Source organism: Lutjanus erythropterus, chromosome 11 (assembly GCF_056507025.1).
Source record: "Lutjanus erythropterus isolate fLutEry1 chromosome 11, fLutEry1.hap2, whole genome shotgun sequence".
Classification (NCBI taxonomy): Eukaryota; Metazoa; Chordata; class Actinopteri; order Lutjaniformes; family Lutjanidae; genus Lutjanus; species Lutjanus erythropterus.
In genome coordinates this window covers 17,755,982-17,770,754 of record NC_139327.1, presented here as the reverse complement: position 1 = coordinate 17,770,754, position 14,773 = coordinate 17,755,982, and the positions used below count along the sequence as shown (strand labels likewise).

Sequence of the window (14,773 nt, the reverse complement as noted above, 5' to 3'; positions counted from 1 at the left end):
TTGGCTTAAGAATGAATTATTTTCAGTAACAATTTTTGCATAAATGTACAAGCTATATATTGATATAAGTGTTTTCCTGGATGACAAGATGTTTTATTTGCTGGAGCCCTTTGCATTAGAGCCCTTACTGTGCCTAAGCAGTAGTCTTACTGGAATGAATGAGAATGTAACATTTTTTAATACAATGCCAACACTGGTCTGAATGCAAGTTTATTCCCTACCTCACTTGCCTACCCTTGGTAGTCTTTCCAAGCTGTGCAAGTGCATGTGTGTTTGGTCAGCCTATCCTGTTGGTGGCTCTGACTAAAGTGATCCAAGTGAAAATCCTGATGGCTCTATTAGATGTTGTAGTGCATCCAGTGTGTGTGTTTGCATGTTTTAAACCTACCTGGTTTCACATTTTACCTGTAAAATCTTTACTGTTAATAGTACAAACAAGTTGCAGTATCATGAAGAACCCACTAGAGGGGAGCAACAGGCAGGCACCAACACACACTTGTAGACCTACACATAGAAACACACACACACACACACACACACACACACACACACACACACACACACACACACACACACACACACACACACACACACACACACACAGGCTGCAAAAACCACATGCTCTGATGATCTTTAAGCACCGCTGTAGTCAAAGTATTTCTGAAAGATAAACCCTCATTTCACTTACAAATCAACTCATTTCCTCAAGCCAACAGAAACACACTCAGGGTGTTGCCTGTATCCTGGTTTGTACTGTATTTAAAGATATTCTGTCTTGCTGTCGTGTAATTATGGTGGTGGTGGTGTGTGTGTGCGTGCACTCCCGGGTGAATACCTGTGATACCATCTCCGTTTGACAAGTGTGGGCTTGATGTGTACATTCTTCGACATGCTGTAGCAGCTACTTCCCCCCCAGGCACAGCTCCTGCCCACCTTTTACAACTTATCCCCAAAAGTCAAGACCTTTCGCATCATGTAAGCTGCTGCCTACTTACGCTTCTCTCTCACTGTGTCTCTCAGTGAAACTTTCTCTGTATTTCTCTCTATAATATGATCACCTATGTCACACCTCTTGCACCCTTCAGGTCTGTCATTTTACTCCAGGTATGACAGCAGTGGCTGCCACTTCATTCATTGTGTTAAGATCATGGTAATTTGCATAAATAACCACTTATCTACTTTCCTATACTGTGTGGGTTGCAAGGCAAGCTGGGCACATTTGCCTTTTTTAAGCAACGCCCTGTTTCAGACTCTAATGGTTACATGTATTTACTTGTGGAGGCTTCCACAGCAGTAAAGAGCAAGGCTTTTCAATTTGAAAAGCATCCATATGCCTTTATTAAAACTATGCTATTCCTCACAACATATCAACATCGTTTTGTGTGTGTGCACACACACGCACACACACACAAAATGATGTTGACAGCTGCAATGTCACCTATGATAGTAAACTCAATATCTTCAAGAAATTTGAGGACATTTTCTGATATTCTATGGACCAAACAAACCAACTCATTAAAATGAGAAAATGATTGACAGACTAATTGATAAAAATGATGACTGCTTGCAGCCCTAATATACACAGACAATTCCTGTTAGGGTTGCACAATGTAAGCACTTTCCTTAATCGATCACTGGTAACATTAACAATCAATTAATTTACTATTTGTTATAATTATAATAACAGTTTTGCTTATACCAAATAGCACGAAATGTGGTATGCTTCCCCTCAATCAAAGCTTTATTTCCAGAGTACCATACTGCATATTCTGTGACAGCATTAAGTAGCCTATGAAACATAAAGAAGTAAAGGCATACATATTAAATATACATGGGGAGTTCACACATAAAATAATCTATTATATTTCAGATCGTTATTTGATAGGTTATTAAATTTTACTTGAGTGATCAAATGTTTAATAATGATTAATCGATCATTGATTAATTGTTATCCCTTTGTTTTGATGTGTATATGAACTAAGAAATGACACAGGAGCATGGATAATATTAATTAATTTTCTCACTTTTATCCACATTTGGAGATACTGGGATGAAGACTTTAGACTGTCAGACTCTCATGAGAAATCAACCCTACTTGCTCCAGGGGGAAACCCCTTCATATCAGATATTTACTGCCATTTGGTCCAGCCTTCTGCCCTCCCCTGGGTCCATAGACTGCTGCTGCTGTAGGATGGATAAAGTTTATGTGCTCAGCAATAGATCTCTCCCGTCTCCCTCTGGCAGTGTTAACTCCCCCAGCAGGCTTTATCTTTTTCTCTTTCTCATCTGTGTTCATTCACCACACCAGACCACCATTAATTATCATTAATTCCTGGTTGCTCAATGCAGGAGTTTCTCCCACAGCTCCCTTTGGTAAACTTTCTCATTGTTTGTTTTCATATTTCACAAGATTCAAAAATAACTGTCAATCCTAGCCTATGCTTATTTCATTGTATATCTAAATGAATAATGGGTTGGATAAGGTGGAACCTACTTTAACATAATATGTTAAGAGGCATGTGTTAGACACACAAACTTGCCATCACATCTGCCTCTCATATTAATTGGGCTTTTGATGTTTCATACATACCCAATGGGATCTTAAATGGCCATTACTGGGCTTTACCAGTTCCTTACTCTTCATTCCTCTCTGCATGTGTCCATAGCCTCTGTTCCTCATACGGAAGTGTGTTCTCTTTGGATCTCATTAGTCCAGTTCCCCCTCCATAAACACCCAGGCACAGAAGGCCCCAGGCATTTGGTCCTTTAATGAGACCCATCCAGATGCTCCCTGCTCATCAGGACAAACATGGCTCAACCTTTTTTACCACTGCCCTCTTGACCAGACCCAAAATCCATACACTTGTAAGCAGTAGTTTTTGTACACCCTGGCATTAAGTACATCGGAAACTGCCTTTCTGTTAATTAGCAGCTGTGAGAAAGAGTAAACCTTCCATTCAATAAGTTACTCAATTTCTAATTTTCTTTGAAAGGGTAGTTTCCGCTATCAGTAATCTTGGTGTACTGCATAGATTTAGTTGCATTATGGAAAAGTAGTAGCCATGAAAATCATGTGTACTTAAACTTATTTGAGAATCTCAAATATGCCCTAAAAGGCTATAATTACTGTTTCTATGATTTGATGTCTTCTGTTTAGTGATGGAGGAAAATAATTATTTTGCAACTTACAAATCCCATCAAGTCCATTTTCCTGCAGTGTTTGCAAACAATCACTTCATTTGACAGTGGAAAAAATACCTTATTAAACATTATAAATCAAATAAGAAACAGATTCTTGTGAACAAGAGGTGCCAGATATCATTTCTATATTTGTCCATAATCTAGTATGGCATTAAATGTGTTAACGCAGTAAGTTCTATAATTGTTTTAGACAGGTTATGACTCACATCCACCCCCACACCCACCTAACCATCTGCCTGACAAACAGACCCACAAGTTCACGATTTCAAATCTTGTTCAGGCAGGAAAGAGGTTGTTGTGCTGCTGAGACAAATTCAACAACTTCCTTCCTGTCTTAACGCTTTATCATACAGCAGACACTGCAAACAGAAAGAGGGAGATCAGATGTTTTCTCAGAGGGTGATAGAAGAAATAAGACAGAACCACACAGTGAGACAACAGGATAAGAGGATGCAATCTGATGAGGACTTTCGTGATATACCTTCTTGGCAGGCCACACCCCGGTGCTCCATAGAATTAAGGTGGAGTTGAATAATCCGCCTCAAGCTACACTGAGCGAGGACCTCTAATGGTTTAGTCCACCTCTACACCTCCTCCCTCCCCTTATCCCTCCACCATATTCTCCCTTTGTGCTCCTCCCTCAAACACACCTTATGCAAATGACACAATTTTCAGACGGCACAGCAGGCTTTGTTTACACAGCTATCCGACCGCAGCCGGTTAGCCTGCTCTGCTCTGCTGTGCTCTGCTCTAGCGAATGCATGTTCACAGTTTGGAGGGAAGGAGTAGTCAGTGTTCCTTTGCTTAGAAACACGAGGGAGTGCAACCAAAAGTTTCCACTTTGCTGAGAGGCCACAAGTGTGGTGAAATTTCTTCACAGGAGGAGGTGAAACAAGAGAACATTTTGTTCTTCAGTTTTGTTTGAAATGATTCTTTGAAAAAAAAAAAAACTCTCCACCCGTGCTCTCAACTGCTGTGTTTTCATTGGATAAGGTGGGACATACAGTAGATGAAGAAAAGAACAGGCGGCAACATTTTCATGCTTGTGTTGTGCCTTACTAAGGCACAGCATTGAGAGGAATCTAGAGGAGGCGGATAACCCTGAGGCATTTTGGATATACAAAACTTTTCTCTTCTGGAAAACCCTCCAAAGGATTTGATACATTTTGGTGGGAAAGGTTGCTTCTGCTGTGCTATGCAGGAGAACTCCCATTCATTCTGTATCTGAGAGGAATATTTAGGAGAGGGATCCAGAAAAATGGCCATGGAGTGGGACCGCAGGGACAGAGAACCCTGCTTGTCCCCAGCAGCATTTGTTAATCAGGTGCAATACTCTAACATCCTGGAGGGACGCTTTAAACAGCTGCAAGGTAAGAGTCTTATTGATCTGTTGGTTTGGTGGGAGGAGAAATTCCATCTGTTGGTTTCTTGGGTAAATATATATTGGCCTAGGTTAACTAAGTCAGTATATTTGAATAAACAGTACTACTGATGTCACAGGTTAGAGTTTTGAATTCTTTGGTGTGTGGCTCATGGAAGCAGTTGTTAATGTTAGAAGTTATTGACAAGACCGCCAAAGAGTTTGTTGAAACAGGAAATATTAAGTAGAATTGGACTGTTTGGCTGTTTCTCTAGTGGTAGCTCTACAGCAGGTGCTTTGCATTAGAAATGAGTCCCCAAATAGCTCAGCATTTTTCTGGAACAGTAATTATTACCTGTGAGAGGTTGAAGAGACCCCTCTCTTTCTTTTTGTCTAATTCTGTACTATTTCAGAGCTTAACATTGAAGGAATCCAGGGGAGCCATAGTAGACGCACAGTAGGCTTCAGCTCAGCTCGTAAGCAGGCAGGCTGTCTGGCACCTGATCACTGGGCCACCTGTCCTTTCTTATCTTATTACAATGTACGGCTCTGTCTCAGACTAAAGCCTGTGAGGTCTGTGAGGTCCTGCAAACAGAAATCACAGACGGTTGTGACATAAGACTTGGGAAATGATGTGATAACTAAAGTGCAACCCCCCTTAAACTTCAGTTATTCGTTGTAAGGGGGTCCTGCAACTACCAAAAGCTGACAGTTTCTTAACTAACATCCGTAAATGCTTGTTTGATCAACACATTTACCTATTAGACCTCTTGTATTATCATGTGGCCTGTTCTTGTGAGCTTTAGAGCCCTTAGTCACAGGCCACAAGATCAAGTGTTTGCAGTAGCTGATTGTGTATGTACTTTAGTTTATGAAACTGGCATGTCAGTCAGTGGTGTGCATGAAGATCACAGTGTTTTGTTAGCTTCCGGTCCCTCCCTGGTTGCTGTCTGGAATGGAGAACTGTCTTACAGTTTACTTGTGGGGCACTCTACTCTCAGTGCATGTTTCACATTCTTGTAGTGGCCCAACAATATTTCACCTCCCATATTAAACAATATCTTCTTCATTGCCACTGAGGAGGAGATTGACCAGCTGAAACAAAGTGTGCATGTTGGTGAAGTGATGGCTGAACAGAAAAATGTCTTCACCTTCACACCAATAATTTCTAACAAGAGATAAGGTAGTATCTTCTACTTCAAAGTATGTGTCAGACTTGCATCATTGTCAGATTCAACCATGCACTCTCACACACTAAAAAGCAAAAGGTACATACCTACAAGTCTTTCTCAACTTGTCAGGCTAGAAATTCTTTAACTCATTGAGTAAGTTCAGGGGTCACTGATCAGTCACCAAAATTGCACAGGCAGGATTTATTCACACTTCCCCACAGCAAGAATATTGTGAAATGAGTTCAAACTAGAACTCCGTTTCCAAATATACATGCATATAACACTCTCCTTGTGTTCTTTGTTAGTCATCTGTGCATGAATATGTTCTGGATGGAATTTGCTGTAAATACACTCACATGCCCTCATACCCAGACACACAAACACATTTTGGCAACACCCACTTGTATTTCCAGTTTGACTACCCTTGAGGCTCATTCCTTGTGTCACTCCCTCCCACCCACTGTTATACCATGATGTCTGCTAGAGTGATGAAGTAGATGTGTACATGCATAGTCTTGGTGTCATCATACCACCAACTCAATTGTTTTGTACTCTTACAAAGCATACATTCTGTTGGCATTGCTTTGAAATATTTGTCACCTTTTTACATGTAGTTCGTGCAAGGTCAGTGGTTACCAACTTTTCTTTTGGACTAAAATTAGACTTCAACAATACAGTTGATTTCCGTGTGAAGATTTTAAGATCTTAACATGGGGACTTGTGGAGAAATATATGAGAAAAAAAAACATTATCTTTGGGATTTGTGGTGGCTGTAAATTGTAAATATCATATCCATATCAGTCATAAAAGCACTGAACACATCTAGCACTATCTGACTCAGTGGTAAAGGACAGCGAACGGTAAAGAATAAAGTGAGTAACTAAATAACTATGGGCAAGGCAGACAGGTTTAATGAAACACTGGGGCACATGGGAAAAAAACTTCATCTTTGTGCCATGGAACAGCCTCTACTGACAGATGAAGGGACAGGTGCTATTTTTCTTTTAAAGATTTTCTTTATTATGCCACATCATACTTTAACCCAATACATCATTCATGACCACTTAAGTTATTTCAAACCCTGGTGTTTTCTTGTAGCTCAAATCACACTGATGTAAGCTCATTATATTATGCAATCTTGCTCTGTCTCTTGTGTGTAAGATGCTAGAGAGAGATACTGTGTGGAAGTTCATATTCCCTTATACCGCCAGTTATCAATCTTGGTGCCAAGATAAATACATTGTAAGTCTGGTTCATTGTCCTGCTTCAGAGATAAATACGCTGTGTTAGGTTAGACTGCAGGGTCCTGGTCCAAAGGGTCACTGTTTAAGCTACGTACATTCTACTCTGTGGACTTCAGTTTGCACTTTCACTCAGCAGGCATTAGCAGAAAGGTTTTATTCAAATAGACAGTACTTTAACACAGCTATAAGTTTTTTGTATTGATTTTTTTTGCCTTCAAGGCCTTTAAAAGACACAGAAAAAATAAATGGTTGTAAATACATTCTGCAGCATTTTTGTACTGAACTGACTGATTTCACTAGTTGTGTGTTTTTTTTCTTTTTTTCCTCAAATAATTTAGTTTGACTTTTTGTTCTGTAAAGAACAAAATTCAACAAATAAGCGGCCAGGGCTATTTTTTTCTTGCAGTGACTGCTTATCTGTGTTGGTGAGAAGCATTTTTGTTCTAATACTTTATTTAAAGTTTCAAAATTGATACTGGAAGAGAGCAATGTCAGGTTTTGGGTCAAGTTTCTAGCAGCATACTATGAATTGAATGTTGTAACTTAATATTTCTAACACTCTTAGTGAAAGCTCTGACTCTAGTGGCCTCCAGCTGTAACTCAGGGTCACATTACGTCGGTGAGGGTTCACCATACGTGCAAACACACACACACACAAAATGACTTTTTGTTTGTACAGTTTTACTAATATTGACAGTTTCCTAAATGGAAGGGTAACAACAAAGTGCAGTTTTGGAGCCTTCAGGACAATTATTGTCTTGTTGACATTTCACACCCTTTTTGTGAACAGATGTTGTGGCTGTGAGGTGCCTGTTTCGGTCTCATTTCCCGTGGGATTGGCCTTGGCTATTCCCCCCAGACCCACATCTTCCCCATTATCAGCCGCAGCTGCAGATGGCGTAGAGGTGCATGACCTGAAGGGCATAAGTGCCTTCACTGCTTCACTGTAAAAGAGGTCTCCATCTTATACTCCCTGTCAGGTTTTGTCATTGTATGAACAAACCTGTAAAAGTTGGGCAAGACACATTGCCTATAGTTGTAACCTCAAACTGTTAAAATTGTAAAAATAACTCATGCCACATGTGGCAAGGCGGCGGTTTTACCACAGGCTTACTTTCAAAGTCATAAGCAAAGGAAGGGCAGTTCTGCTTTTGCAGGAAGAGAAAGCATGTGAATCTGCATGTGCCATTTTGCACTCCTCCCTCAACTACTACTCATAAGATGGTTACTCCTCATTATTTGCATTGCTCATTACATTTATGAAGTATCATACACCATAGTTGACTTAACTTAAACCAAATAAAGAATGGTAAATAAATGTGTAAATAAAGAATGTAAATAAATGTATAAATAAAGAATGTAAATAAATGTGTAAATAAAGAATGGTTGCCACTAACCACAAAGCTTACAAGCTGTTTTTGACTGTCTAAAGTTTTTTGTCACTACCATATGTAATAAATTCTCCACAAACAATAACAGACTAAAATTCAAGATGTTCAGGTATTCCTTTTAATGAGTTTCTTGCGTCTACTCTGTAATCTCAGATAGCAGTTGGAATCCGATGGTTGAGAAATTCATTCTTGAGCCTCAGTTTTTAGTTTCTGTTACAGATTTGGAAGAATTCAAGCCAACTATAGGGCAGTTGACTATCAGATTGGAGCATCACCAACAAATAATGCATGTGTCCTCTGTGTAGGTTCTCAAATAAAATGAAATATAAATTGTCCCTCCATATTTTGACTCTCTCAAATATGTATTGTCTCTGTTTTAGGAAGACCATACATATTTTTTCATTTTGTGTCGTCATGTATTTTTGGTGCCTTTTTTAAAAGTAATTTTTGGGAGTAAATTAAACTTGAATTTAGGGTTTACTCTATATTTAAAATCATCATCTGTATTAATGCAGGAAAGGTTGTGAAATGTCTTGTCTTTAGTATACTGGATGGACCCAATGGAACAATACCAGAATTTACCTATGATTAAACAGACTGTACCTTCATTGAGATTTAGCCAAACATATTATGTCAAACATGGCAGCTATTAAGTGTCACACACACGTGCCATAACATACCAATCACGGTGTGGTTTTCTGTTCACTTACATTACATACACCACTCTTGACTCCTCCTCAAATTATTTTGTGCCAGCTGTTATTCAAAACAAGTTTTACTCCTAGCTTAACTCCATTAATGTTGTAGCACTCCCACAAAAGCTAAATAAGAACAGAGCAGAGCACTCCCACTGATGAGCTTTCTCTGCACCCTTTGGCACAATACCATAATCTTGTCTCTGTGGGAATGTCCAAGAGAAGGTCATTAAAACAGATTAAAGCAGACAGATTGATGGAAATAGTTTACTCATTCTTTCTGAGGACGGGGTGACCAGAGGCACTCATTACGCAAGCTTGGGGTGGGTGAGAGACTGGATGTCAAGAGTTTAGAGTCAAGGGCATTTCAACCTAGATAGAAAGGGAACCAGGGATAGCTATGGAACAAGGCAAGACCAAGGCAGCACAGGAAACAAGATGAAATAGTTTACCAGCTATAAATGATAACCAGCCTGTGGTGAGGCCAGAAATATTGCTTTTACCATAACACCTCTGAAAGGTTCTTGGATATTTGGGAGTGTTTGACAGTAAATGGTCAGGGAAATGAAAAGAAATAAAAAATATGCAGTATGCACTTTTTGCTATTGTGTGAAGTGCTTACTATGTTAAGCTATTTAAGGGTGGACTCACTCCTTGTCCTCTGTGTTGAAGTGACACAGCTGGGAGCCAAAGTGCAGTGTCATGCAACACAGCAGAGGGATGCAGGATGCATTGAGAAGACAGTGAATAACATAGGGAGATGGGATGTTCTACGATCTTTGAAGTCATTATGAGCTGAACAAGCAATTAGATGCCTGTAGTCCCCATCCAGCTTCAGGGAGTGTCAAATGTTTTGATTTATCTGTGCAGTACAAATGGGCTAGTAAGCAGTCAAAATCGGTCATTAATGACCACATGGTATGCATACTGGCAGTTAGGAAAAAAGTAACCTGACAAATAGCTTACAGTCTGGTGTGTCATTGACAGAGGGGCATAGCCTTGTCTTAAACTGATCTGTGTGCTGGCAGAATGCCTTCCACTGAAACAAGGTTCTGCCTAAAATCACATTGCACACTGTTTGACATGTAATAGTCTTTTTAGTGTTTTATTTTTAAGGTAAGAACAACATAAATCCATTTATACTTTATAGGGCTGTCATAATTTCAATTCTAAATCAATCAAAATCAAAAGCAGGATTGGCATTTCTTTCCACCCCTGCCATATAGACACATGCACTGATCCTTTGTCAAAGACAACACAGCATAGCTTACCAGTAGTCTGCAGCTGCGTTTGTCACTGATGGGATCACAAATGTATGCAATTCTTTGACTGACCCTTAAACCTTTACTGCCATTATCTAGCAGGTAGCAGTTTATCTTTTTAAAGAGGAATGTGGAAATTTAAATTACAGTTGTTAGGGTATAAACCCAATGATCTGTTGATCCTTACAAATCAAGACTTGATATGGCATAGCTGTCAGTGCCGAAAAAATGTTGAAATGTTTAAATCAAATATTAAATCAAATTGTGACCCAAAATCAAAAGTCAGATCAGATTGTGGATTTTGAGAATATATTATGGAATATTTTACAGGTCTGTCAATTAGTTCAGTTTCCTTGTTTTTTATGTTTATTTTGCCATTCTCTCAAGATCTCTTTTTCATGAGATTCCTAGCTAAAATGGCAGCACAATTTACAGGCAATAAATAAAAAGCAACACATTAGGAAATACAGATGAAAGCGGCAATGACCCATCACCACCCATGGTGGCTTTATTCATGTGTGTTGTATCCCATAAGTTCAGTAAATGAAAATGGGAAATCATGAATGTCTTTGATCAGTTAACACATGGTCTTAAACTGCACATATCCTGTTCTGATGCATATTATATGATATTATTTTCTATAGATAGATATGCCTGAGAATTGACCCAACAAATAACTACAAGAGTGTTGTATCTGTCTCTGTTTTATCACCAAACATCATCACCACTATGAGCCACACAGACAAGATTAAGTCTGGCGGCATATTTGCTCAGCTTACCTGCAGATAATAATCATTATCAACAGAGCAAAAGTTTGTTTGGGGGTTAAATAGGGGAGCAGCAGCAAACTAAACCCAGTACCTTCAACATTAGAGAGGGCACTGGCTGAGCCACACTTCTCTCCCGCCCTGACATATACTTAAAGCTCACTACCAGAGACAAACATGTTCAAAGTGACTGGACATGCCCAAATATGCATTTGAAACATTTGATGATGCCTGTAACCACTAGTTCTGATCTGCCATTAGTAAACAATGGAGAAAAACATGCCAAAGAAAATTATAATCCCTTGTTTGTCTAGTTTGTACACAAACAGGTTCAAGAAGGCCAGGTAGAGCTCCAGGATAGTTGGGTGAGTTTTAAAACAGTTTGAATGCTCGCTTCTGTAAATTTTGTATAAAAATATATATTTAATGCTACTTCTAGGTGCATTTTAAGGGAAAAACTCTAAGAAATTTTATTGCTTGAGTCTAGTTTTACCATTTTAGCATGTTTTTATTTACAGACAAACATTTCTTGGAAAAATAAGTAGTTGGTTGAATCCACATTACACAAAGTGTACACTTGCTAAGCCTCATACAATATTCAGAGCAGCCAATATTTATTTTGACCAGGACTGCAGGAATGTCAACTTAGTATGTAAGGCAGTTTTATCACATCTTGCAGCCCCTGACTTTGGCACATTAGATTTTAGTGTGGGTGAACAGTTCCACACTAAAATTATGCATGACTTTGTAAGACTAACTACTAATTACTAGGCTTGCTTCCTAGAGCTCTTATTTTCCCTCTCTTCTCTCTTGTCCTCTATTGTGAAATTGTGTAACAATGTTGGCAGGCTCTGCAGGTATTTTGCGTGACGTGCGACTTAAGATATCTGACAACATACTGTAGAGGAGGCCTAATCTTCTTTATCTTTTCTCACTTTCAGCCACTAGGGTACTCTGTTAAAAATAAAAAAGCTTCCTGTTGCAGACACTCAACATTTTTAGTAAAAACCAAAAAGAACATTTAGATGTGAATGTCCAAACATTACAATCTACATATCCTCCCATGCACTAACAACACAGTCCACAAATGTCACATTGTTCGAGCAAACAGCTGCACCAGTTTTGCCCTTATCTAACTGATGACAGGTTTGTGTTTGCTTGCCATAATGAGCAAACACGTCAGACTGATGTCTGTGTTTGTCTGTCTTGTGTTCCTGTTCAGTAGCCTTGTTATTAGCAGTGCAGCACCAGCAAGGGAGCCGCCTTTTCTCTTTACGACCACTGCCTACTGCCCCACTGCCTCCTCCTCAATGCTCGGTGCTGTCACAACATGAACAGGTGTCAAGAGGAATGTAGGCTCCTCCAATGTACCTCACCGGGCACAATGATCAATGTCTGCTGGCTCATTGAACAGCTTTGAATTACTCAGTGGTCCTTTTTTAATAATCATCACAACAATCATAATAGTCACAATCTGCCAGTGTGGTAAATGAAATGGATAGGCTTAAGGAGGGTCAGTTCTTGTAAATTAAAATGAGAATGGGACTAAAATAGCATGTCCCAAAAACTCAACCCCACAACAAACAACACACCCTATCACAGCATGTAGAGGACCAACCAGGGCTGAACTAAGCAGGGCGATTTGACCGATAGTAGCTACTTGAGTGTGATGCCATAACACTCTCTTGTTTGTTAGATATCCTTGAGTTTAGGTAAACTAGGAGAAAGCACACATATTCAGGAGACAAGAGGGCTGATAGCTGGGATAGCAGAGGAAAGCCTGTCTGCCTCAGCACAAGCTCTCCAAATATGCCTGTAGGCCATGACTATAGTCAGCCTTGTCACCTGCTTTGAATTAATATCTTTTTATGCTGCCACCAATCTTTAAGTGTTTCTGTAATGAAAACTTCAATCATATATCTGTACTGAGTTTGGAGCTTTGACACATGTTTTTGGGACCTCTTTCATAAAACATGTTGATTCATGTGTACTTTTGCACTTATTACCACTAATCTTTTGTGTTTGACTGCACAGTTACTGTAGTCAGATGGTAATCTCTCCAAGATTAACATATCTATCTCACTGTGCTGTGTTTGACATAATAGGTTTATCTGCTATTGAACTCTTTGTCTGTAATGCATGTGCCCTCCACAATTGTTGGCAAGCTCTCAAGCAGGAACAGAGCAAGGTAAGACAGGATGAGACATAATCGGTCCAAGATACTTTATAGTTGCACACATTAAACACAATTCTTATGCTTCTTCTGCAGTCTTGTATGAAAATATGATACATTTAGTCGAACGTTAGTCAAAAATGTTGATTTTCAAATAATAAGTTGTTGTCTAACCTGGACAGCCATACAACTCTTAACTAAATAAGGGAATGTATTCTGCTTTTGTTTCTTCTGTTGCTCGCCAGATAGCTTCAGCAGACAGCACAGTCAGGAGAACAGCCAATGAAGCAAGGATGGGCAAATTGCAGTACATTTCCATTTTATTACTGAGCTAGGTTTACTACAAAGATGAACTAGAGATATTTTTTTGACACAAAACACACTGAAATGTCTCAGTCTAAACAGGGAAAATATGAGAAATGTGGCCTTCTGCTGTCACCAGAACTTTGCATTATACCACCCTGATGCATGCTGTATACATATCACCTTTGTGAGTGTTAGAGCTCTAGTCAATCAAACAAAATCTTGGTCGACCGAAATTGTATCTACTCTTCCAATCCTTCCAATAAATCACTTGCTCAATGGTGGAAAAAAGACTGCATGTTATCTCTTGATTAACTATGTCAGCCACAGTGCACTGAGCGACACTCTACCTGCTAAATGAATGCTAAGCAAAGTTACACAGTGTTGCCCAGCAAATGAATTCCTGTAGTTTGACAGTTTCTTTTTCACCTGTAGCTATACTGTTACCCTCAGGACATGTCTATCAAGTAAATTCACATACAGCAGTCACACAAAGACATACACTCACACCGACAAGTAAATCGTAGTATCAGAGTATCAGAGAGTGCAGAACTGGTTTCTGTCTAACAGCAAAGCTAACACCAGCTGAGCTAATGTAGCACTGCAGTATAAACTTCCATAAAAAAGCAACTTGAAAACTTCTCTCATCATTTAGTTGGCCTCAAATGAGGTTTAAAGTTCGCACAGTTTCTCATACCTGTCCCTTAATATTACTTATCATTAGTCCAACATCAGGTAGATATTTGTGCTGGAACTTTGACACAGTGTCAGGTAATTTTGGAGCTGAGTAAATGTTCAGTAAATAGCCTATCACTCAAAACTAAAACTTTCTGATTAAAATATGACTGTACAGTGTGGCCACTAATGCTCAAAAACTCCAAACGGTGTCTTTAATACCTGAATTACATGAAGTCAAACACAGAGGTCACAGCCGTAGGGGATTTGCAATTTAAGAGAATTTTAATCTTATTTAAAGACATTAGCTGCGGCATTCTTTAATTTTTGTTTCAGAAATTTTCAATTTGCTGTTAAAATACAACATCACAAGAAGCTATCCTCTTGTTTCATAAGAGGACCTCTGTAGTAAAGCATAGATAAAGACTGAGGAAGCACCTTCAGTTTGTAACAGGTCAAGCGTTATCTCCTGTGGTCTAACTCCACCCTAGACTGCTTGTGAGAAATTTCAAAATTTGTCCTTTTTTAGG

At 39.2% G+C, this 14,773-nt stretch overlaps 1 protein-coding gene across 4 annotated transcripts in view; it reads left to right on the top strand.

Moving 5' to 3' along the window:
- The window catches only part of sptbn2 (spectrin, beta, non-erythrocytic 2), a 63,944-nt gene that overhangs the window by 17,261 nt on the left and 31,910 nt on the right, over positions 1 to 14,773 (top strand). The window contains exon 3 of one of the 4 annotated variants that reach the window (XM_084731081.1): positions 4,446 to 4,571. The exons of 2 other annotated variants lie outside the window; for them this stretch is intronic. In XM_084731081.1, coding sequence (XP_084587207.1) covers positions 4,446 to 4,571 — 126 coding nt within the window. Of the gene's footprint in view, positions 1 to 3,911; positions 4,572 to 14,773 lie in introns of those variants that run through there. One more of the 4 variants, XM_084731079.1, reaches the window with a different exon arrangement.